The 24,145-nt window shown below is 36.7% G+C and overlaps 1 protein-coding gene across 1 annotated transcript in view; it reads right to left on the reverse strand.

Annotated features, from left to right (window-relative positions):
- Positions 1 to 24,145, reverse strand: part of EMB2410 (embryo defective 2410) — a 279,730-nt gene that overhangs the window by 206,073 nt on the left and 49,512 nt on the right. Inside the window, exons 8-9 of the mRNA XM_089795541.1 lie at positions 22,521 to 22,748; positions 22,096 to 22,179 (exon numbers count right to left, since the gene is read on the reverse strand). Coding sequence (XP_089651667.1) covers positions 22,096 to 22,179; positions 22,521 to 22,748 — 312 coding nt within the window. The remainder of the gene's footprint in view (positions 1 to 22,095; positions 22,180 to 22,520; positions 22,749 to 24,145) is intronic.

Consider the following 24,145-nt stretch of genomic DNA (forward strand, 5'->3'; position numbering starts at 1 on the left):
CTCTTGTCCGTATGTTGGTCTTTTTATTGTGTTTCAAGTGCCCCTTCTCTGTGTGAGTCATACGACCGTACAGCAGTCTTAGTTCGTACTGCAATACTTCCTCCCAGTCCATACGATGGTCCTTCCTCCTAGTCCGTACGGTGCAATATGTGCTCCCCTTATACACTTCCTTGCTCTATGGTTGAACAGTGCTTATAAAACAACTATATGACCATGTTAGTGAACAGATTGTCCTCCAAGAAAATACATACAAATATAACCCTGAATGCCCAAATGAGAAGGCGAATCAGCACTAACAATTGGACAAGTTATCATTGGATTGATAACTTTCCTCTGAATTTTATCGGGTACAGCTCCCCGTATATGATTTACAATGAATTAAAATATGGATACTTTTAACCTGAAAGCGTAAAAGGATTACAAACATCTACCTGTATGTACAAAGTAGATGCGGAAACTAGGATTATTGAAAAGAAAGAACAGCAAAGAACATTAGATGACACAAAGTTCACATGCCCAAATGCTGCATTACAAAGTAAACATGAGAAAATGTCTTCCGTTCTCTAGAGAGAATTGAAAATCAAAGCCTTTAAAGATATTTGAACTGATAATGTAACAAGAAAACAACGATATTGAAATGTAATTCAGAGAAAACTGAATACGACACAAAGTTCATAATCAGTGGCGGGAAAATACACCATAATCAAAGTTCTGATATACTTAACCCTCAATCTCCCTTCCTTGACTGCAAAAGATCACAAAGTATCTTGTGCACATTACAACCAAACCACTGTTTTAAGAAAGATAGAAACTCCTTTCACAATATTACATCAGCTATCAAAATCCTATCTCTATCTCAGACACACAGTTCTGGAAAAGAAAAACAGCCCCTGCTCTGCCTCTCACAACCTCTCAAGAAAATGGAATGATCTTTGCAAAATCCCCTCCCTGGCTGAAGCCCAAAGTCTGCAGTCTGGAAGCCAGAAGAATGGAACCCCTCTCACTCATTTTCTCTATCTTATTTAACTTGTTCTTTTTTTGTAACTCTTCCACTCCATAACTGATTCTTGAAAATCTTTCTCATTTCAAATCATTCCCATGGAAACTTTTCAATTTCCCTCTCATTGCTTCTCCTTGATAATGTTTTTTTACCATTTTGATAATTCCTCAACTTTATTTCCATAAGATTAAATCATCTTCAGTTATTAAAATGATTCTTGAAATTGAACCTCTTTACCATCAGGTTTGTATCGGCTTTTTCTATCTTCATATGATATTTAAATATCATTTCCCACTAACGATGATATAATGTTTATTGAAACATTATAACGTAATTTACTTCCCCCCAAGTTTCTATCCACGACACCTGTCATTTGAATAATCTATTTTAAAACAAAATATTTAAGATGCTGGATGGATTTGAAGTAATTCTGACAGTAAAAATAGGCCTGATTTCGGGGGGCATAACTAATTATTGCACCGTTAGATCTTGCTGAATTTTGGATATGTTATTAGAATCCTAGTTGTCCACATTCTCACCAAGGCGATTTTGAAAATAATATCTGAGTCAAAAGTTACAGGTCATTCTTTGAGGGTCTATATGACTGTCAGAAAATCCGACTTGCTGAATTAAAATTTCCAGCCACTGATCATTGGAAATCCATTTTGAACATTGGCATTCATAGCACGTGCCTCCACACACAAGATTAAATGTCAATTTTTGGCTGGTTATGACACAAGTGTCAGCTTCTACCATTGTTACATGGCTTCATGATGAAACACTGTTGCTTACTATTTGAAGGCTGCATCTTTGCACTACCAGTAATGACTGCATCAAAATAGTCTAGCCACTCATCATCACGAGATGCAGTTCCATTCACTCCATATTTTCCACAAAGATAGCTCACAACTATATGTGTATAATCCCATAGGCTGATTATAATTGGGAAGGTCATACACCCAGAATTTTGAAGCATTTTTATCATTGATAGTATCAAACGGTCTTCATGAATAAACTTGGAGATCATAAAATTTTGCATTAATGAGCACCTTTGTTACAATAGTACCAATTTTCCAACCCATGGCACTATTGAGTTTGTACCCTTCATAGCGGCCTTTCATGTATTGATGAAGGATTTCCTTTGTATTTAGACCTGTTGTGACTCTCTCATAACATCATCTGTAGAAATAAGGAATGATGGATCAAATATTTCGCCAGACACAAATTTGATGGCATCATTAGTAAATAACAACTTATATGATGAGTGTATCTGGTCATGTACTAATGCAAAGGACTTCCTGAAAGTTGAATGGAACTAATGGAATGGGAGATGCCATATATCTCTTTCTTGTGGTGACTGATCTCATTTGAACATTTGCTTTGAACTGTTATTGTAAACTATTATTGCAAGCATAGTAAGTCATTCTCAAGAAATATCCTTGTATGTTCCTTCCATAAAATCTAAATGTGACTGGCTCTTAGTCAGTTCTAGTGTCCTGCATACAGATTTTCAACTTAGATGAATTTAAGCATCCCACTGAATGGTTCATATGCACATTTTGTTCTCATCTTTCAATTTGAATGATGTCTTCATTCCATTATGAAGTAGACATTTTATGAGAAGATTTGAGCATCTCATGTAGAGAGGATATCCACCACAACATCAACATTCTATTGAACTATTCAACCTCACTCATTTGTTTGATAGACATTCTCACTAGCAGTTAGCACATCCTTCCTATGCAGTCACATTCAAAACTCATGATTCTCCATGTGCCTCTGAATACTGAAATTTGAATTGTTATGCCCAAAAAGGATCTTGATAAATTTAACAAAGTTTCCTGTGAAGTCTGACTCTGAACACTCTATACCTTTGCACTTGATCATCAAACTTGAAGTCATTGAGTCTGCATCCTTTCTTTGAATCTGCATGTTCAAAGTATTGAACCATTTTGGACCTTTGAAGCATCGAACTACTTTGAACTTTAGTTCGAAGTGGTCCAAAAACTCTGAACTTGAAGTTTTGAAATTGTGACCATATCGGGCACTAATAGACCATACGGTATCCCCAACATTCCTCCCTCCTTCTATCAATGGTTGTACGGTGATGTCTCTGGTTTTTGTATGCTTCCTCATTACCGTATTGCTCTTTTCTTCTACTCTCTGGTGACTCTACTTTCCTGAGGTCGTACGGTCACCTCAATTAGTCGTACGGTAGATTTTATATAGCCTTCTAACAGCTCCTTCCAAGGCCATACAAGCTACTAAAGTGGTCCTACGATGATCTTTCTACGCTCCTCAAATCCATACACCCGTACGGTATATATACTTCTATTTTATGTTTTCTAGTTGTTCGCACGATAGTACGGAATCTTTAGCCGTACGGGTTTGCTTCGCTTCCTATCTATATGACCGTGCAGTGTTCTCTATGTAGGTCGTACACTTAGTGAATCATTGAGCCATACAATCATCTTCTTCAAATCACACAAATGGTGTCCCCTTGATCGTATGCTGTCCTCCTTGAGTTTGTATGGGCCGTATGGTGGTCTATCCCTTCCAATTCATAGTCATACGATGTGACATTTTGCTTCTGCACTCAATACATGTCATTTATTGAAGTTGTACGGTACTATTATTGTTGTCTTGCATTTTGTCACCACAAAATGTAGGTAACAGTACGAAACTTTTTCAAATTAGTTTCGCATTTCTCTAAGTTTATTTTATTATTTAATTGGTTAGTATTGATCAACCAATCGGTACCAATTGATACAATGAATCTTTTTATTGAAGGCCTTCGTCAAGTCGTTTTCGTTTCGCTTTCTGTCAAGCCTTTGCTTGATTTTTGAAGCCTTCACAGTCCTTTCTTTGCTTTTGAGTTTGTGTTTGCTTGTTTTTGGTCCTTTGAATTTGCTCATGTTATGCCTTTTGATCTCCCCTTCGATTCGGTCTAACCCAGAAGTCAATCGGAGTTGTCAGTCAAGAGATATGGTCATTTTAGTGCCTCAAAAGTGGACATTTTAGGTGCAACAGCACGAATTTAAAAAAATGATGTTATATCTTCATTTTGACATTCACTTTTTGAAAATATAACATTTTATTCACTTTTTGTTATGTTTTGAAGTTACTTTTCATTTAAATTTATAACTTAAAGTGACTATAGTGCACTTTATGTTATAATTTTAAGTTGAGTTACTTTTTAATTTTTCACTTAAAGTGACTATAAAACTCTATAGTTACTTTTTAAATTTTTAATTTTTAAATCAAATACTTATATAAATGTCACTTTAACTTAATGTTTATGACTTATATTGATTAATATGATCATAAATGTTATTTTTGACCCATATTGTTGACATTTTTATAAAAATAAGTGAAATGCATAACTTAAAAGCCTAAAAGTGGACATTTTATGTGCATATGCATGTTAAAAATCATGAAAAGTGCAAACTTTTCATGCTAATGCATATGAAAATTCACTTAGAGGATACTTTTCATGCCATTACTTCAAAAGCTTGTAAAAGTGGACCTTTTTTATGCAATGACATGAAAAGTTGAGCTTTCATGCTTGTGCATGAAAAAGGTGATATATGTTTATAAAATATGTAAGTGACTCCAAAGAGTGAGATTTTGGAGACTTGCATATTTTAAAATATGTAATGGGTTTCAAAAAGTGAGATTATAACCAAAGACATTTTAAAACATGCAATTGCATCAAAAAAGTCCTATTTTACCTTATTACATGTTTTAAAATATGTAATGAACATAAAAATGTCCTATTATGTGAAGAAAACATACTCTTGCGCCAAAAATCTCCTATTTTGATCATAACTTTTGATTTTCTCCATGGATTTGAATGAAATCAGTTGCATTCATCATGTTTTGGAGAGGTGATCATTTTGCCCTCATCAAAAATCAAGTTATTGCACCCAAAAACGTGTTTGAAACTCCTAAGCTAGGGCATGTTGTTTGTATAAAACTCCATAAATCTTCAAAGTTTGATCACATTTTTGTATGGAATCAAATCGTTTTGGCCCTATTTGCTAATTACATCACATAGTGATCACCATTTTTGTGTTTAAACATCAAATCGTTTTGTTTGGAAGATCACGTTTTTTGCTTGGAGAAACACGTTTTTGCTTAAAATGCTCGGAAAATTGGGGTTTTTATCCACTTTTATGCGTTTTGAAGTCACTTTTTTGCATTGTGATCCATGTATATCCATTTGGGAAAGTCGTTTTTGCATTCACAAATCAAAAATGACTTTAAAACATGCATTTTTTGGCCACGTTTTTGCAAAAACGGCCCAGATTTTTTAATCAAAAAGTCATATTTTTGTTCAAAAAACTCGAAAAAATGCATTTCCAGCCCATACATTTGATCAAAAGGGATTGTTTTTGAGTTTTAAATGCATGATATTGTTTTTGGAGACCATTTATTTGGCACTTTCATGTCAAATTGACATGCAAGTGTGGAAAAAGACAAAAGATTGTTTGAAAATCCGGATTTAAGGGAGAATTGGTCTTAAGACTATAAAACTTGCTATTTTAGCTCTTTCTCCTTCATTTTTGGCACATATTTTTCATGTAAGTGGGCCTCTTCTTTCTTGCATTTTAATTCATGTTTATCCTTGCTGATTTTACACATGAAATCGTTAAATGGATGCCACTTGTAAGAATCTTTGCCTTAGAATGTGCATTTTTCCTTTAAATATAAATTTCTCCTTCATTTTGATGTTTTTGGTTCTTCCCCAAGTTCCAAATTCGAATTTCATCTTTGGAGTGCATTGCATCTTGGCATGTTTTGAGTTGTTTTCAAAGATATGTTTTTCTTTTGTTTTGGTTTTGTGTGCTTGTTGCCGATTTTTCTCCATTTTGGGGAAGTTGCAAGTTTTTTTCCAAAAACTTGTTTTCCCTTCATTACATGCGAAAGCGTTATCACTTTTCACAGTCCATTTCCATGTCATTACACCTCACATCTCATCTGACAAATGTGATTACATGTTTTTCACTTCATTCGCCATCCACATATGCATGTAATCCCATTTTCCACTTCCGTTTTCACCCATCTCACCTTTCATTTCCATTCGCATGACACGATTACATGAAATGTCTTACGTGTAATTGCATCTAAAAAGTCCAATTTTGACTAAAAGTCACTTTTTGTAAAGTCAAAAAGATGTCATTTTCTCCTCTCCATATGCATTCGCACCTCCATGAGCAAATACATGTTTCTGTATCTTTCCATGCTTTTCATCTTAGCCTTCATCCGCATATGCATGTAAAGTGTATCTTTCACACACACTTGCATCTCATTTCACCCTCCACCTTCCGTTACATGTTGCATTTACATGTAATCCATTTTCCGTGCAGTGACATCTTGAAAGCCCAAATCACTTTTTGAAAATCGGCAATCTCCATTTACACGCATTCCCATGCGCCAAGCACTTTACTTCAAAAAAAAAAAAAAAAAGGAGTTAAAAGTGCTGATGGAAAGTTGTTTCGAGTGTACATCCAAACATCATCAAAAGGGTTTTCAAAGTGTCAAAGACTCCAGTTTATGCTGATCTACAAAGGAGAATTCACGACAACTTGAGCGAGAAAAGATGGATTATATCAAGTTTCCACATGATAATGGACAATTCATCAAAGAGAGCTAAAGGTTATCAAAAGACACAACACTATGGCCATCTAAGTGAATGCAGCAGTACAAGATACAGGAACTCCCAATCTTGTTATCATCTGGGATTGCATCGTCAAGTACAAGGCCTTTTAGAATTGTTCTTTTCTCTTCCGTCTTCTTTTATATTTGTAGTTGGAGAAGATGCATTACATGAAAAAGTGTAATTATATGTAATGTGAATTACATGTATGTAAAACGATGTAATGCGAGTTGCATGTGTAGTTGCATGTAACCTTTTATTTTCTATAGTTAGACTTGGTCAAAGTTGGTTGAGTTGCTCCCACTTTTTCCTCCCCCTTTTTCTCAACTTTTTTGCCAATATAAAGGAGTGCCCCCTCATTGTAAAAATTATCTTTTGTTGTATGCAAGAAAGCTCTGCCACATTTGTGCAAGCATAACTTTGATTGTGTAGTACGAATTTGGGAAAAAAGTGAATAAAAAAAGCAATTGGATTTGAAGCTTTGACTGGAAACAATTGTGATAGAACAAATTAGAAGCTTTGACTATAATTTGTGCCTATTGTCTTGATTCATGTTATTATTGTGTGTTCAATAAAAGAGCATAGAGAGTTGAGAAACAATTGAAGCCCGAGCTTTGATCAGGAACAATTGTGAAAATCCATAGCTAGAAGCTTTGTCTGTGGCTTGTATTTTCATCTTGATTCGCAAAATAATTAAATTGTTCTTACTTTTAGGAGTCTTTGTGCCCTAATTGTAAAACTTTTACTATATAGAAGTACGACCAGACTTAGAGCCAGACTAGTATGTTTTAGCTAGCCTTTGAGTTAGTGAAGATTTATTGGTATCACCGTTTCCAACCCTTGATAGAAGTGTAGTTAGAGATTTACCTTGCCCATTATTCGTTCTACGAGTAAGTGGATCCTTTCTTGAAAGTTAAGTAGAAAAGATATTACTAACACCCTGTTTAAGATCTCTCGACTTCTTGCTTACCTTGAGTTGATCCAAGGAATGGTGAGAAGGGGGAGCCTTCCCTTTAAGGTAGGAGAGACTCTGTCTCACACGCTGTGGCTGGTCATCCTATTTTGCGACTGAATTTTTACCCAAAACTGTCGGTTGCAAAATATCCACCCAACAGTTATCTCCTACAGAGAAGTCTTTTGACTATACAATGCATTATATGGCTTTCAGTCTACTCTTTTATCACTGCTCTACTAACATATTACAATTTCACATTCTTTATTATTATTTACATTTACTTTACATATATACATTATTTATCTATTATTTATGTTCTCTCTAGTTGTTCGTCCACGTAGGGATGTTATTTCTTTCATGATAGACTTTCAACTCCGACCTGTTCACTACATCAACTACTTCCTTTCGGTCGAGCGTCCATAATTTGATTGCTTTGTTATCGCCCACTTCACAAATTTTATATGGTCCTACCTATTTCACTTTGAATTTGTTTGGCCTGATCTTGTTACATCCATTATACTTTAAAACTAACAGGCCTGGTTGCAATTTATTCAATTTTAAATGCTTTTCATGTCATACCTTACGCCTGTTTTGTGTAACTTTCATGACCCAACGTGCCTGCAATCATCGCTCGTCAAGTTTATTTAAGTTATACAATCTCTCCCTCAAACTTTCCATATCTCCCAGTTTGTTCTCGATCGCGATCCTTAAACTTGGTAACATGAATTTTGTCGGCTATCGCTCCTTGTCGTCAATAATTGTATTCTTGATTCTAGAACCTTCACTTCTACTGCAGTTTTTATTAAGCCCTTCCTCTTTGTTTTCTGTGCAAACCGTACAAAGTGTTTACCTTGCTGCCAGTACCTTTCTATTAAATCCGTGGTGCAATGTAACCTTTTCTTTCAGCACGGTCCCTTCACTGCGTACCGTACGGTGGAATCCTTCCTTAATCTAGGTTCGCAAGATATGTTCTTCCTCTTGTACTAGCCATATAGTATGTTCTTTCCTTTAGCTTCAGTCATAACCGCCTTGCCTTCTTTCGCTTCTTTGTATTCCTTCGGACATTCATTTTCCTCTCATTTATTACCTTCGTCGACCCTTAACATATTACAACTCAGAAAGAGCTCATAGTCCTCCATCTGCCAATTGAGTAGGCCATTCACCGAGTCCAAGTCATCATCATTAGACCCTCCATCCAGTCTCAATACTCCCTCTTCGTCAAATTACATTCTCTTCTTCCCCTCATCGTCCCCTCCACCTTCGCCTTCAGAATCCAACGATGTTGCCTCCTCACCTATCATCTGTGTGTGTAAGTCGATTAAAAATATTTAGCCTCTATGTTCCGTGGATAGGGTATTTCGTTTGCAATCATATTTCACTTTCGCTTACACCAACCAACCTTATCCAAGGATAGCATCATACCCTTTTCTTTTTAATGGGAAAACTACGAAATCTAATAAGAATGGTTGCATTTTGATAGTTACAAGTTGCAGCATTAGGGTCTCCAACGGCTTGATTTTGTGTTGATCCACAGTGAGTAATTGAAAAATAAGTGGCCACAACATAGGTTGTCCCAATTTTTTCTATATATCCTTCGGTAACACGTTTATGCCTAACCCTTCATCCACGATTGTGTTCGTAAGTACGCTTCCCAGGATACCCATTTCTACTACTATCGGATGTCTTCCCGTAGTGAGTGCCAGTAACATTGGGTCTGCTGCAGTCATTCTACTGCCATCCTTTCCTATTTCCTCTGTTGTTTTCGAGAGTGGTGTCATGTTCAGTATTGTCGTTCACAACTGAGGCATTGTAAGGTCATTTAATTTCATAGGAATTTCCACTTGAATTACCTGCCTTATAATATTTTGTTCCGCCAAGTTTCTCTCCGAGGTGCCAACAGTATCTTTTATTTGTAGCTTTTTCATTTCTATTTGTTTTTCCAACTCCATTCGTGCTTGCTGCAACCTATTCTTTTCTTCCTCGGCATCAGGGTACTTTGCCTTCTTTGCTTGCTCACGTGTAATGGCTAGTGTTTCCTCATCACATGTTTCAATGCTTAACAAGTTCACCCCTGCTTCAGGCATTTCGAATCCTCGTAGTCTCCCGAATGATACCATCTACATAACAATTGCAGCATCTCCTTCGTGGTACAGTCTCTGGTGAAGTGCCCCCAAAGGTTGCACGCATAGCACTCTATCATCGGCTGTCCACTCAAGTTGTACTGTATCCAACTTCGGCCTCAATTGTTATTGTTATTGTTATTGTTATTGTTATTACCACCTCGTCTGCGCTAGTTATTGTTCCGGTAACCTCCTGAGGTTGCATCATTGTTCGTGTTTGTTCCAGTGGACACTTTTGCGTCAGTAACACTTGCAAGTGTTGTGACTTCATATTGACGGGCATTACTTTGTGGAATGTCCCCAATCTGGCAAATATCGCAAAATCATTGTGACATTCAGACGGTGTTAGATAAGCACAGGAGGTTGTTTGAGGATATACCACCGGGAATAACTCCCAATAGAGGATTTGAGCATATCATTGAGTTAGAGGGTGCCAAACCCGTCATTACCACTCCTTGTCATCACCCCAAGCACTACAAGGAAGAGATAGAAAGGCGATCAAGGAACTTCTAGATATGGGACATATCAGACCCAGCTCTAGCCCTTTTGCTTCTTCAGTGGTATTGGATAAGAAGGATGGCACCCTTCGGATGTGTATAGACTACCACGCCCTAAACAAGAGAACCATTAAGAACAGGTATCTGATTCCCTACTAGATGAGCTTCATGGGGCAGTTTATTTTTTTAAGATAGATCTTCGTTCAGGATACCACCAAATACGAGTCCGAGAAGAAGATGTGCATAAGACAGCTTTCAGATGCCACTATGGCAACTATGAGTTCTTGATGATGCCATTTGGGCTCACTAACACACCAGTCATGCATAAACCAAATTTTTTAAAAACAGCTAAGGAAGAGTGTGTTGGTTTTCTTTGATAACATATTAATTTACAGGAGGCATTGGGAGAAACACCTACAGCATTTGAATGAGGTCCTTAGTCTCATGGAGGAACATCTACAGCATTTGCAAAAGAGTCTAAGTGCAAATTTGGGTTAACCGAGATTCTTTACTTGGGTCATGTGATTGGTGCCAAGGGAGTTAAAGTGCATCAAGAGAAGATACAAGCAATCTTGGATTGGTCACCAATGAGAGATGTGTCCGAGCTGCGTGGGTTCCTTGGTCTTTGTTCCTATTACCGGCGGTTTGCTAGAGGGTTTTCCCAAGTAGCAGCACCCCTTATCAATCTAACACAGAAACGGGCATTCAGCTAGACAGAAGATTTAGAGGCAGCTTTTAATAAATTGAAACAAGCGATGAGTACATGTCCAGCATTAGCACTTCCTGATTTTTCTAAGCCCTTCGTTTTAGAGTGTGATGCTTCAAGAAGCGGAATGGGGGCCATATTGATGCATGATCACCATTCAATTGCATTTGAGAGCAGGAAACTCAGGGGCAGCGAGATATTATATTCCACTTATGACAAGAAGATGCTGGCCATAATGCATGCCTTAGCAAAATTTAGGCAGTACTTGGTGGGGAGTAAATTTACAGTTAAGACCGATCATAACAACTTACACTACTTCCTAGAACAGAAAGAATTGAATGAAAGATAGCAAAAATGGGTTAGCAAGATCCAAGCCTACGATTTTGACATTGACTATGTCAAGGGGAAAAATAATATAGTTGCTGATGCCCTTTCTCGAAGACCCCCAGTGCTAGATTGTTACATCACTTTTGAGATTTCAGCAAATTAGAGGTCTCAGATATCAGTGGAATATTCCAAAAATGCACACGCATGTCAGATTATGGATGGTATACTTCAGGACGAGCAGTACAAGGTGTTGAATGATATTATATATTACAAAGATAGAATCTACCTAGTACCTGAATCTAAACTGAAAGGGGACATTATGTACACCATACATGATGCACCATCAACAGGTCACCCAGGTTTCTTTGAAACCTATAGGCAAATCAGGGAGAGATTCTCTTGGAAGGGGCTAAGGGATAATGTATTACAGCATGTTAGAAAGTGTTAGACTTGTTAGCAGAACAAGCCTGAACAGGGCTTTCCAGCAAGATTGCTACAACCATTCCCTATTCCAAGGTGGGAGAGCATCACCATGGATTTTATTACAAGGTTGCCTAAAGTCCAAGGCCGGGATTGCATTTTTGTGGTAGTAGAGAGGTTGACTAAATACGCACATTTCTTCGCAATTGCGACAGATTGGTCGGCCTCTCAGGTAGCCGAGTTGTTTTTTCAGGAGGTTTTTCATCTCCATGGGCTACCTAGGACTATTGTGAGTGATAGGGACAGTAGGTTTCTCAACACCTTTTGGCAGGAGATTTTCAGATTGACAGGTACAAAGTTAACCCCCAAAACTAGCTATCATCTACAGACGGATAGTCAAACTGAGATAGTAAATAAATGGGTGGAAGGGTACTTGAAGAATTACATTGCAAGCCAATAGAGAGCTTGGGTTAAGTGGTTGTATTTGGGGGAGTATTGTTATAACTCCACTTATCATATGTCTATTCGGATGACTCCTTTCCACGCCCTCTACGGTTACGAGCCACTCTCTTTTATTGATTTGGCTTTGCAGGACAACAGAGCACCATTGGCCAAAGATTGGATTGACGACCAGTAGGGCATCCTCTGAGCTCCCAGGGATAATATTTAGTAGGCATAGAACCAGCAGAAGTTGTACGCTGACCGGCATCATACAGAGCAGAGTTTTGATGTGGGAGATAGAGTTTTTCTTCAACTATAGCCTTATAGGCAAAGCTCCTTGAAGAAAACCGAGTCTGAGAAACTTAAGCCTAGATTTTACGGACCTTATTGTATCACCAGGAGGATAGGGGAGGTCGCGTATGAGTTGGAGTTACCTCGTGACAACCGGATCCACAACATCTTTCATGTTTCATGCCTCAAGAAGGCAGTGGGCCAGCAGATTGTGCCTTCAAAGAGTTTGTCTCCGCTTGATGAAGTTGGTAAACTTATTTTGGTACCAAAGGAGGTGATTGAGACCAAGGAGAGAAAGTTGCGTAATAGAACCGTTAGGGAATATCTTATCCGATGGAACGACTTACCATATGAGGACGCCACTTGGAAAGGTGAGTCTATATTGCAGCACCCAGCGTTGAGATTGCTTGAGGGCAAGCAATCTCAGGAAAGGAGGACTGTCATGTCCCCTTCTCAATTCTAGTGCCTGGCGAAAGGATTAATCTATCTCCACATCCGGATAGATTAACGGTATGAATTAACAAGATATGTACCAATCACGTCGGAGATTTATTTCATATATTCGAGTATTTTATTAAAGTTACTTTATGATTATTAAGTCATTTACTTTATAAAGTGACTTAAGTGACTATAGGACGAAATTGTGTTTTATCCGACATACCTTATTCCATTGTGTTTGGACGCACTTCGAGGTTATAAAGGAGAAGTTGTCTTGGGATTTACACCATAAGAAAATTGAATTAAGGTTCTGATAATCTACTAGTTGCTTAAATGTGGCTAGCTTTTCTGAGGACGAAAAACCTTGGAAAAAGATCTATATAGGGGCTGGATGAAAACCCAGTCTTTGTTGGGAGTAGAATTAATTTCGAAGAGAAGGTAAATGGCATTAAGCAGAGGTTGGAAAGCATTCACGTGAGTGTAATGGTGAACCGAGCATAAACTAGGGCTCTCAAATGCTTCCATTATCAATAAGTTCTCTTGCCTGCACAGTATAGAAGGGTATCGAGGGAGTGTTGGAGGAGTGATTACACGCTCGTGCGGGGTCTGGAAACATCCAAATACCTTCCCTGAGGCATCGGCAACTTGCAGAGTGGGATTGACGTGTTCAATATCTGCCTCGACATTGTAAATCATGCACAGTATTTCGTGAAACCCCGTTGGTGTCAAACCCGTCTCACAGTGAACAGGTAGACTATGTGTCGAGTTGGTTACAAGCAACTGCATAAGCAATAATGGGTCAAAAACTAGCAACCAAGTAAAAACGATAGCAGAGGAAAGGGTTACAAGAATTACAATCTAAATATCCTTCCAATCCAAGCCCGAGCATCCCTGTGTGTTGAACCCGACTCTCTATCCAAGCGCGCGAAAAAGGGCATCATCTTCAAGCACAGGACAATCAAAGGTGTGATTTAATCACCATGGTTCAGTGACATTAAATGACAGTGAATTGAAAGGTTTCCTACATTTTAAATTTTGTTGCAGGTAATACCACATAGCGGAATAGTAATTGGATGCCTATTTGAATTGTAATACAAATTGTTTGACAAATTTCCAGTTGTATAACATTAGAAAAACAATGATAAAAAGTTCTGGGAATTCATCACAGTAACTTACAAAAACCATAATCAAACTATATGAGAACTATTTGACAAAATTTCTCACCTATATATATATAGCAGCATTTTGTTGAAAAATTCAAGTAAAGTTCATTACAATTTTCTATGTTCTAACTGCTATGTGTTTACCTCAAACTTTGATTAAAATATGATGGAAATCTCAAATTAGTATATATTCTACAAATTTGGTGTACATCTATGTGTTTCTAACAAACTATATATTTTCAAATGTTTGATAGAAGTGCCAATTTTTTGCTGACTCTTTGGCGTATTCATGTTTTCCAAAAATTTGGGGTCAGTTGAGTTATTTCTAGGTCTGAAATTTTCAACTATGCTCTAAATTAATAATTTGGTAGTAGCCAAAACTTTCCAACTATGACCTTTTCCTTTCTAACCGTTTTTAACCCATCCACAAAACTTTAAAATGTTTTCAGCCACGGCCAAAACTGTCACTAATACAGCATCCTGCAACTTGTGGGATCATAATTTTGACATATCGACTCAAAATGAGGTTCCATTTTTATTTGGAAGTTCATAATTTTCCAAGAGAAAATCCAAATATATAAGGGCATTTGGTTCGTGGAATTTAAAAAACCGGGATTTCTACAAACCTTGGTTTAGCCAAATCAAGGTTTCGCAAATCTTCATTCCAATTTTTGGGATTTTACTCGAACCGTTTGTTTCACTCGAAAGATGCGTGTGAAGACACATTTTTATGCATAAGCTTGGTGTTGAAGGCAAATTTCAAAAAGTAGTCCAATCTATTGCTTTTAATCTCCTTAAAAAACATAACCAGGTTTTGATTTTCAATTCCTACATGCTAGTAGGAAGTTGGAAAACCTGGTTTTGAGGCAAAATTAAGAGTCTGGTATACTCATTCCATTTTGCCAATTTTGAAATAAACGCAAAAATTTTCAAATCCGGATTTTTAAAAAGCCAATTCCTATCATCTTCTAGGAACCAAACGGACCCTAAATGTAATCAATGTACGTATTTCCCGTATGCTGGTTTTCCCCTCACATTAAATTGCATTTGCATCATATCAACAGCCCAACTTAACTAAATACTTATCCATAAATTTTCTGGCCAGCAACTACGTCAAACATGTTTAAAATTTTATGGATGTCATATCATATGAGTAGCAACCCCTCTATATAAATGTTTGCGTTGGGTATATGGGAGTTAATGCTTGTTGAACGTTGCCACCTAACTTTATATCAAATTTTGTATGCAAGAGGTATTCAAGAAGACTCAAGTGCTTGGCACTAGACCTGGATAACACTTAAACAGGATAAACATACATAGCCCACAACTATTGCCTATTGCTGACTGAAAAACCTAATGACCAAAGTTATCCATTTTTAATGTTAAAAGCACCGAAAATGTGAGGTCATAGAGAAGAAAAAAGGATGGACTTTCTACTTTGGCATGGTTTTCATATTTGCATGTGATGGAATCTAATTGAAAGATAAATAGCTAAGAACCAACCACGGTGTGAGATTAAAATCAAAGACTCGTGTAATTGTGAAATTTGCAAATTTCTCACAAAAGGTTTTATTTATTCCAAGGTTGCACAGGGACGAGGATACTTGGGGTACTTCACGTACCAGTACGAGTATGGGTACACGACTATTTCTCAAAATAGGGGACAGGGGTATTGATGCAGAGATAAACTCAACGGAAGCAAAAACAAAAATAGCCAGCACCAAAAAACGATAGATAACAATATTCTTCTAATTGATTCATCAAATGAACAGTATATACACTTGCTCTCCTAAAGATTTCTTCTCCCCATAACTTCTTATCCAAAAACTTGACTAAACCTAAACCTAAAAACTCTATTTATACTTGTTAGGACAGTCTACGGAACAGCCTAGATTATTACAAAATAGGAAAACCGACCCAAAGAGACTTCCCGCCAAAACGGCTTACAGAATATTCTAGATAAATATAGAATAGGGAAGAATGCCCCACAATGGTAAAAACAAAACCCAAGAAAAGATCTTATCCTAATGACGAAATCAGGATAAATTCCTCAAGTCGGCTCGTGCAGAAATCACGTCCAAAACAACTTTATGTGGGTGCTCCTGCACCATACTCCCCAAGAAATTTTATCTCAAGCCCACTTGAGATGAGTTTGATATTGTTCAGTCATCCACACAACATCTACATCCGAATAACCTTTGAGTTTTACCAAATACTGCTTGAACTCCTTTCCTCTTGTCTACTTGATGACTTTGGTGTCAAGTATCCTTTCTAGCTATGGTGCCTTCGTAAATGGTAGATGTTTAATATCTTTTGTATCAGCAATTTGTCTTGTATCAATTTCTTCATTGGTTGCATTGAATGGTGTGAGGTCTATTATGTTGAAGATGGGAGAGATGCCAATCTCAGGTGGCAATCAAATCTCATAAGCATTGGTTCCAAGCTTCTTCAGTATTTGACAAGGACCTAGTTTTCTCATCATAAGCTTGGTAGATTTACTTTTTGGTAGCCTCTCTTGAGATTTGCCCATACTAAATCTCCCACTTCAAATTCTAAGTGTCTCCGTTTCTAATCTACAAGCTTCTTGTACTTGTTAGAGGTTTGTTGGAGTTGTGCTTTGACTTCATCATAGATTTCTTTTATGGCTGTAGCAAATTCTTCTCCTTGGGCACTAATTTGTTGCTGTGAACTCATATCTCTTAACTCGAAGATCCCTCTAGGATAAATTCCATACACCACTTGAAATGGTGACTTTCCTGTACTTCTATTGATGGAGTCATTATATGCAAATTCAGCTTGGGGTAGGATTACATCCCATTTTGTTGTATGTTGTCTTGTGAGTGTTCTTAACAAATTGCCCAATGTTCTATTAACTACCTCTGTTTGGCCATCAGTTTGAGGGTGGTAGGCTTATGAGAATGATAAATTGGTTCCAAGTTTCCTCCATAAAGTTCTCCAAAAGTGTCGTACAAACTTCACATCCCTGTCTGAAACTATGTTGAGAGGTAGCTCGTCAATCCTTATGACTTATTTGAAAAAGAGATCTGCTATATGCGAAGCATCATTGGTCAACTTACATGGTAAGAAGTGAGCCATTTTGCTGAACCTATCTACTACAACAAATACACTATCATGCCCCTTTCGTGTCTATGGCAGCCCCATTACAAAATTCATCGTTATGCTTTCCCAAGGTCTAGATGGTATTGGCAAGGGTTGATAAAGCTCAGCATTTGTAGTCCTTCCTTTGGCCCTTTGACAAATCATACATGTTTCCACAAAGTTTCTAACATCAGTCTGAAGTTTAGGCCAATAGTAGTACCTCCTAACCAATTCTAAGGTTTTATCCAAACCAAAATGTCTACCCATTGTTCCACTATGCTTCTCTTTGCTAATGTTTGTCCTCATAGAGTACCTAGGTACACATAGTTGTCCTCCTTTGAAAAGAAGTCTGTCTTGTATTAAAAAATAAGGAAAATCAGCATGGTCTCTTTCACCAAACTCCATACATACCTTGTAGATGTCGCCAAAATCTGGATCTGCCACATGCATGTCCTTGAGTGCTTCAATTCCCACACTTTCTAGTTGTATCTGGGAGACAGTCAGATTCTTTCTACTAAGAGCACCAACAACCTTGTTTTATATGCCCTTCTTATGCTTGACGGTGAAGGTATAGGCCTGTAAATACTCCACCCATTTCATGTGCCTATGACTTAATTTGTCTTGGCTACCCAGAAAACTGAGTGCTTGGTTATTGGTATACACAACAAACTCCTTTGGCAACAAGTAATGTCTCCACCTTTTGAGAGCTTGAACCAATGCATACATTTCTAGGTCATATGAAGAGTATTTTTCCTTGGCTCCATTGAGCTTTTCACTTGAGAAAGCCACTGGTTTTCCTTCTTGACTAAGAATTGCCTCTATAGCAACCTTGCTAGCATCACATTCTACTTGGGAAACTTTGTTAAAATCAGGTAAAGAAAGAACCGGTTGCTCACTAACCTTTTTCTCGAGCAATTCAAAAGCTTCATTTGCTGATTGACTCCATGCAAACTTACACTTCCTTCCTCCTTTAATAGTTTCTAGCATAGGAGCACATATGACTGAAAATTCTTATGAATTTCCTATAAAATGTAGCAAGACCATGAAAACTTCTAACATCTCCAACTTTTTTTGGGGGTGGCCAAGATACTATAGCACTTACCTTATTTTTATCCATCTTCAAGCTACCTTGGGAGATCACAAAACCAAGATATGTCAGCTCCTCTTGCATGAACAAACACTTTTCCAAGTTTATTACCAATTTCTTCTCATGAAGTCTTCTCAAAACCATGTCAATGTGCTCTAGGTGTTCTTCCTTTGTCTTGCTGAAAATTAATATGTCATCTAAATATACTATGATGAACTTTCCATTTAAGTCTTTGAGTATTTCATTCATACGTCTCATGAAGGTACTAGGAGCATTAGAGAGTCCAAATGGCATTACCTTCCATTCATATAATCCATCATTGGTTTTGAATGCTGTCTTCCACTCATCTCCAGCTCTTATCCTTATTTAATGGTACCCACTTTTTAAGTCAACCTTGGAAAAATACTTTGCACCTCCCAAACAATCAAGCAAATCTTCAATTCTTGGCATTGGAAACCTATATTTGATTGTAATCTTATTAATGGCTCTAGAATCAATTCACAACCTCCAGATTCCTTCCTTCTTGGGTGCCAAAACAACAGGTACAGCACATGGGCTTAAGCTTTTCGCAATCAAGCCAGAATCGAGTAACTCCTTTACTTGTCTAGCAATCTCCTCATTTTGTTGAGCTGACATCTTGTATGCAGCCTTATTGGGTAAAGTAGCTCCAAGAATGAATACAATGACCAATGTCTCGTATAGGTGGTAAAGACTTTGGCATACTTTCTGAAATCAAACCTTCATACTTATCCAAAAGTTCTTTCACTTCATTAAAAATCGCCTTCTTTGTTTCAGCCTCCTTTCTGTCATTTCCAACGGGTTCTTGTGGTTGTGGGTTAGGCATCAAAAGAAAACAAGGCTTAGGTTCATCCCTCATGTCCCATAAGAATTCCTTTTTATCAACCATCATAATTTTGGCTTCCCTCTTTATTTTCTTCTACTTCTTCATGATCAACAAATGGAATCAATCTAATCACCTTTCCATCCTTCTTAATGGTGTATATATTGATTTTTCCATCATGTTGTGCCTGCAATCATACTGCAAGGGCCTACCAAATAATAGGTGGCATGCATCCATGTCAATTATATCACACAAAATTGTGTCCTTGTACTTTCCAATCTGAAAATCAACCCATGCTCATTTACAAGAGTTTGTTGACCCTTTGTTAGCCATGAAACGTTATAAGGAAAAGGATGAGGTATTCTCCTAAGTTTTAACTTCTGAACCATCTCAAGAGAAACTAAATTCTTAGTAGATCCTACGTCAATAATGACTTTACATACCTTACCTCCAGATTTGCAAGCAGTCCTAAAGATAGTTTTCCTTTGTGGTGGTTTCATGGTAGTAGGCATTTTCAAAAGTGTTATTTCCGTCATTAAACTTTCTCCTCTTTCAGGTACACTATCTGAGTTAGCCATCTCCTTCTCTTGGTATTCATCATCTTGTACCAAATGTGTTCTTCTTTCACCTTGTGAACTTGAACTAGCTCTATCCAGACACCTAGATGCATAATGTCCCTCCTTATTGCAATTGAAACAAATGATTGGACTAGCCCTTCTACCACCAAATCCATCTCCTGAATTGCCTCTTCTACCTCTGAAATTACCTCTGCTTTGACTGGTTTCTTGCTTTATCTCCTTATGATCTTCATGGTTTTGTCCTCTTCCTTGGAAATTTCCTCTTCCCCTTTGATTTATTCCTCTTCCTCTACTATTTTGTTCTTGCCTTCTTTTCAATTTGGCTTCCACCTTCAATGCTAGTTGATATCATTTTTGTACTGTATCAGGACACAATAAATTAAGTTCTTCTTGAATGTTCAACCTCAATCCATTGAGATATCTAGCAACTTTTACACTTTCACATTCACTCTGCTTTGCCCTTAGGCTTAATTTTTGGAATTCTTCAATATAGCCTGTGACATCTAGCTCCTTTTGTCTTAAACTTTATCTCCTTCGATGAAGTTGGATTTCATAATCCTCACATTAGTATGTTTCTCTCACCTTGGCACACATCCTTTCCCATGAAGTTATCATGTTCTTACCTTCTTTGACCCTTTCTCCCTGGGTGAAATTCCACCAAGTGAGGGTTGGTCCCTTCAACTTTGACTTGGCAATTTTTAATTTGTCCTTTTCTGCTATATTTTCACATTCAAAATGGTTGTTCAAGGCTTCTCTCCAATCCACAACAGCACCAGCATTCATCTTTCCGAAGAAGATGGGTAGGTCACCTTTGGCATCCTTCTTGCCAACTCTTTCAAGGGCTTCTATGAAGTATCTTTGGTTTGCAAGTAAGTTAACCACCTCCTGCTCAGGGGTATCCTCTTCTTCCCCTTCTTCCTCTTGCTCTGAGGAAACCTTTGCTCTCTTTTCCATCTAGCCCTTCAGCTTCTCAAATTCATCCAATAACCACTTATTGGTTTTCTCATGTTCTTGCATCTTCTTTGCCAGTTCAGCATTGGTGACCATATTTGATGTTTCAACTTCTGACTCTGATCCAGACATAAAATCCAATTGCCTCAAGAGCTTTCCCTAAGCTTTGATACCAAAAATGATGCACAGATAAACTCAACGGAAGCAAAAACAAAAGGAACCAGCACCAGAAAGAGATAGATAACAATATTATTCTAATTGATTCATCAAATGAACAGTATATACACTTGCTCTCCTAAAGATTTCTTCTCCCTGTAACTTCATATCCAAAAACTTGACTAAACCTAAGCTTAAAAACTCTATTTATACTTGCTAGGATGGTCTACGGAACATTCTAGATTATTACAAAATAGGAAAACCGACCCAAAGAGACTTCCCACCAAAACGGCTTACAGAATATTCTAGATCAATATAGAATAGGGAAGAATGCCCCACAATGGTCTAAACAAATCCCAAGAAAAGATCTTATCCTAATGATGAAATCGAGATAAATTCCTCAAGTCGGCTCGTGTAGAAATCACGTCCAAAACAACTTTATGTGGGTGCTCCTACACCAGGTACTTGGGTATGTCAAATTATAATTATACTTTTATATTTATAGAAAATCTGATATTATGAGTCATTACAATGGTTTTTCAAGACAAGAACAGTGATAAAGTTTGCAAATGTAATGTATTGTTTTCAGTTTCAGATTTCCTATATGTTTGTAGTAATAATCTATGATAGATGTTTAGATGCATAACAAAGAAGGGAGACTTTAAACGTGAACAAGAAGATCATAAATCGTATGAAAATGACATATTGCAAATGATAAACTTCTGACTTGAACAATGATAAAGTTTATTGTTAATCAATACTGTATCAAAGTTTCAAACTGATTAGATATTAAATTAATCTTGATAAACAACAAGCTGATACGCAAACAAAAAATCGAAGAAAAAAATGAGATATCTTAATCAAGGTCCTCAGCTATGTTGCTCTCCACTAAGTACCTGGTACTTGGGTTACGAGTACCTGGTACTTGGGTACGTGTACCAGGGGTGTGGGTACAAGTACCCATGCAACCTTGATTTATTCTTTAATCATTAGTGCAAAACAATCCAATAGAAAATTAATTTTTGCGAATAAAATTTGCCTTCGTGGAAATTTTATTTCTGCTGCATTCGACTATTTTAGTACCTTTGCTTCCTGCTATTTTAAGCCCATTATTTAGAATCTTAGTTTAATAGTCATTTAGGCTCTATTTCTGGATTGTCTATTTTTTGACGTCTTTTTTAGACGACTTTTCTTTTTCATTAACACTTTTTATAGTGTCTGTAAACTCTATCTATTTGGTGTTTCGGTTAGTACAATTAATTCAGTTTTTTTAGACTTTCGTGCTGATGTAAGCCATGGTGCTTAACAGCACACAATATAGATTTTCTTATCCTGTCAAAAAAATCAAAAATATTGTATTGAATACCTCTTGACAAATCCAAGCATTTCCAGCACCGCGTATTTCACCACCATCCACAAGAGTTGCTTGAATGCCATATAAATCTGCCATCTGGAAAAGAGTCACAAGTTGGACAGCAATATTACAAGATATACTCCACTTAAACCGACAAAAAATTTCTAGACAATTTAAAAACTGAATAATTGCACCAGGCAGATAAAAACCTCCATCTAAATAATGATATATTCAAATAGAATCTGCTGCTTATTAGTATATAGATTCCATAAATAGCATCACTATAACTAACTCAATGCCATCAGGTGGTTGTCAATAATAACAATATTCCACAAAAAACTATATATAACTAATTCTTCTAACCTCCTGCATATCGAATTCAACATAATTCAACTTCTTTCAGCCATAATTTTCAGAAAGGTATTATATAAACTCACACAATTATCAGTGTTAAAAGTAAAATTGGCTGACATATATGAAAATGGAACACGATCAAAAGCAGCCACCGCCCCATAATCCTTATTTAGCCTGACTGATTCAGATGCAACAGAGGAAGGCAAATTTAAGTCATTATCATTTTTATTTGAAATTACTGCACTGCCTACAAATATGGGAACATCCAATGGGCCTTGGCAATTGAAGACTGCTTTCAATGAGCCTGCTATCTGCAATTGACAACAATCAAACACAAATTACACTGGAAAAGCCTTTATCTCAAACAGTAAAGATTATTACATTAAAAAGAACTTAACCTAAAATATAATGAATACTCAAATGCAGTAAATGAAATAATTTGTAGCAAAAGGCTTCAGTTCAGCCCAAAAACAACTCCATTTTCAAACAGAACCAACTCAAACTAAATAAAACATTTCATGAATGCCAAGTAGATCCCAGTGTCAAAATATTCCTTAAATGAGAAACAGCATTCCCATTGAAAATAGCAATTCACAGACAAGAATCATATGTAAACTAAGAGATAAAAATACATGCCAAGAAAACTTTACATCACTATATAAAATATCCTAGCATGCTTAAAATCAGTAATAGCATAAATTAGCAAATACATATAGACTCTCTTACTTCTTGTGTTGCCTTTCTAGTTGCTTTTTATTCTTTTTTCTTAATGTTTTGCTCAGCTCTCTCTGATTCTTCCCCACCACCCCACCCCTTTTATTCTTGTCATCTTACCCCCCTTTTTATTATTTATATCTTTTTAATCTTAGTGTGCTTTCGTCTTTCTTCTCTCTCGTTTTATTGTCCGCTTTCTTTCTTTTACTCTCCATTAAGTTCTTTGGTGGTATTTCACTTTCTCTTTATCATTTCTTTTATTTTTGGTTCTTTCTCTTCTCTTTATTTTGTTATTTTCTTTTTAATGTTTTCTTTCCTTTGTCATCTTTCCCTCCACTTTATTTCCTCACCTTATCTGTTTTCATGTTAGCTTTCAACATTCTATTTCTTCATTATTTATTATTATTCTTCTCTTGTTCCTTTATTATTATTATTCTTGTTATCTTCTTCATTTATTATTATTTCTTCTTTTTGTTCTTTTATTAATCTTTGTGCTTTTTTTTCTTTTCCTTTTTTCTTTTTTTTCCTTTTTTAGAGGTAATCGGCCAAAGCCTAGATTATTTATTATTCATTTATTATTATCAAGATTAATTATTATTATGTGTTAATCGTGAGTATATTTGAACCCAATCCCTCCCCGATGAGAGGCTCACAATTTACCGTTGTAGGATCTTGTCCTTTTATTGATCTTTGTTATCTCCTTCTTCATCATTATTATTATCACCATTATCATTCTTATTTTTTATCTTTATTACTATTTCCTTATTTTTTGTTGTCCTATCAACTTTTAGCTTTCTTTTCTTTTTCTAACCTCTTTTCTTTCTCTTCATTGACCCCATGTTATCTTGATCTTTGTGCCCTTCTTTTTCTCAAATTTTGGCATACTTATATATATACTCTGATTGGTCAGCAACAAATCATTTATCTTGTCTATCTCTTCTCATCCTAACGATGGATCACTGAGTGTGACTCGACACGTTGATGCAACAATATG

This window comes from Cupressus sempervirens, chromosome 8, assembly GCF_028749045.1.
Source record: "Cupressus sempervirens isolate cs-2001-9-10 chromosome 8, ASM2874904v1, whole genome shotgun sequence".
Lineage (NCBI taxonomy): Eukaryota > Viridiplantae > Streptophyta > Pinopsida > Cupressales > Cupressaceae > Cupressus > Cupressus sempervirens.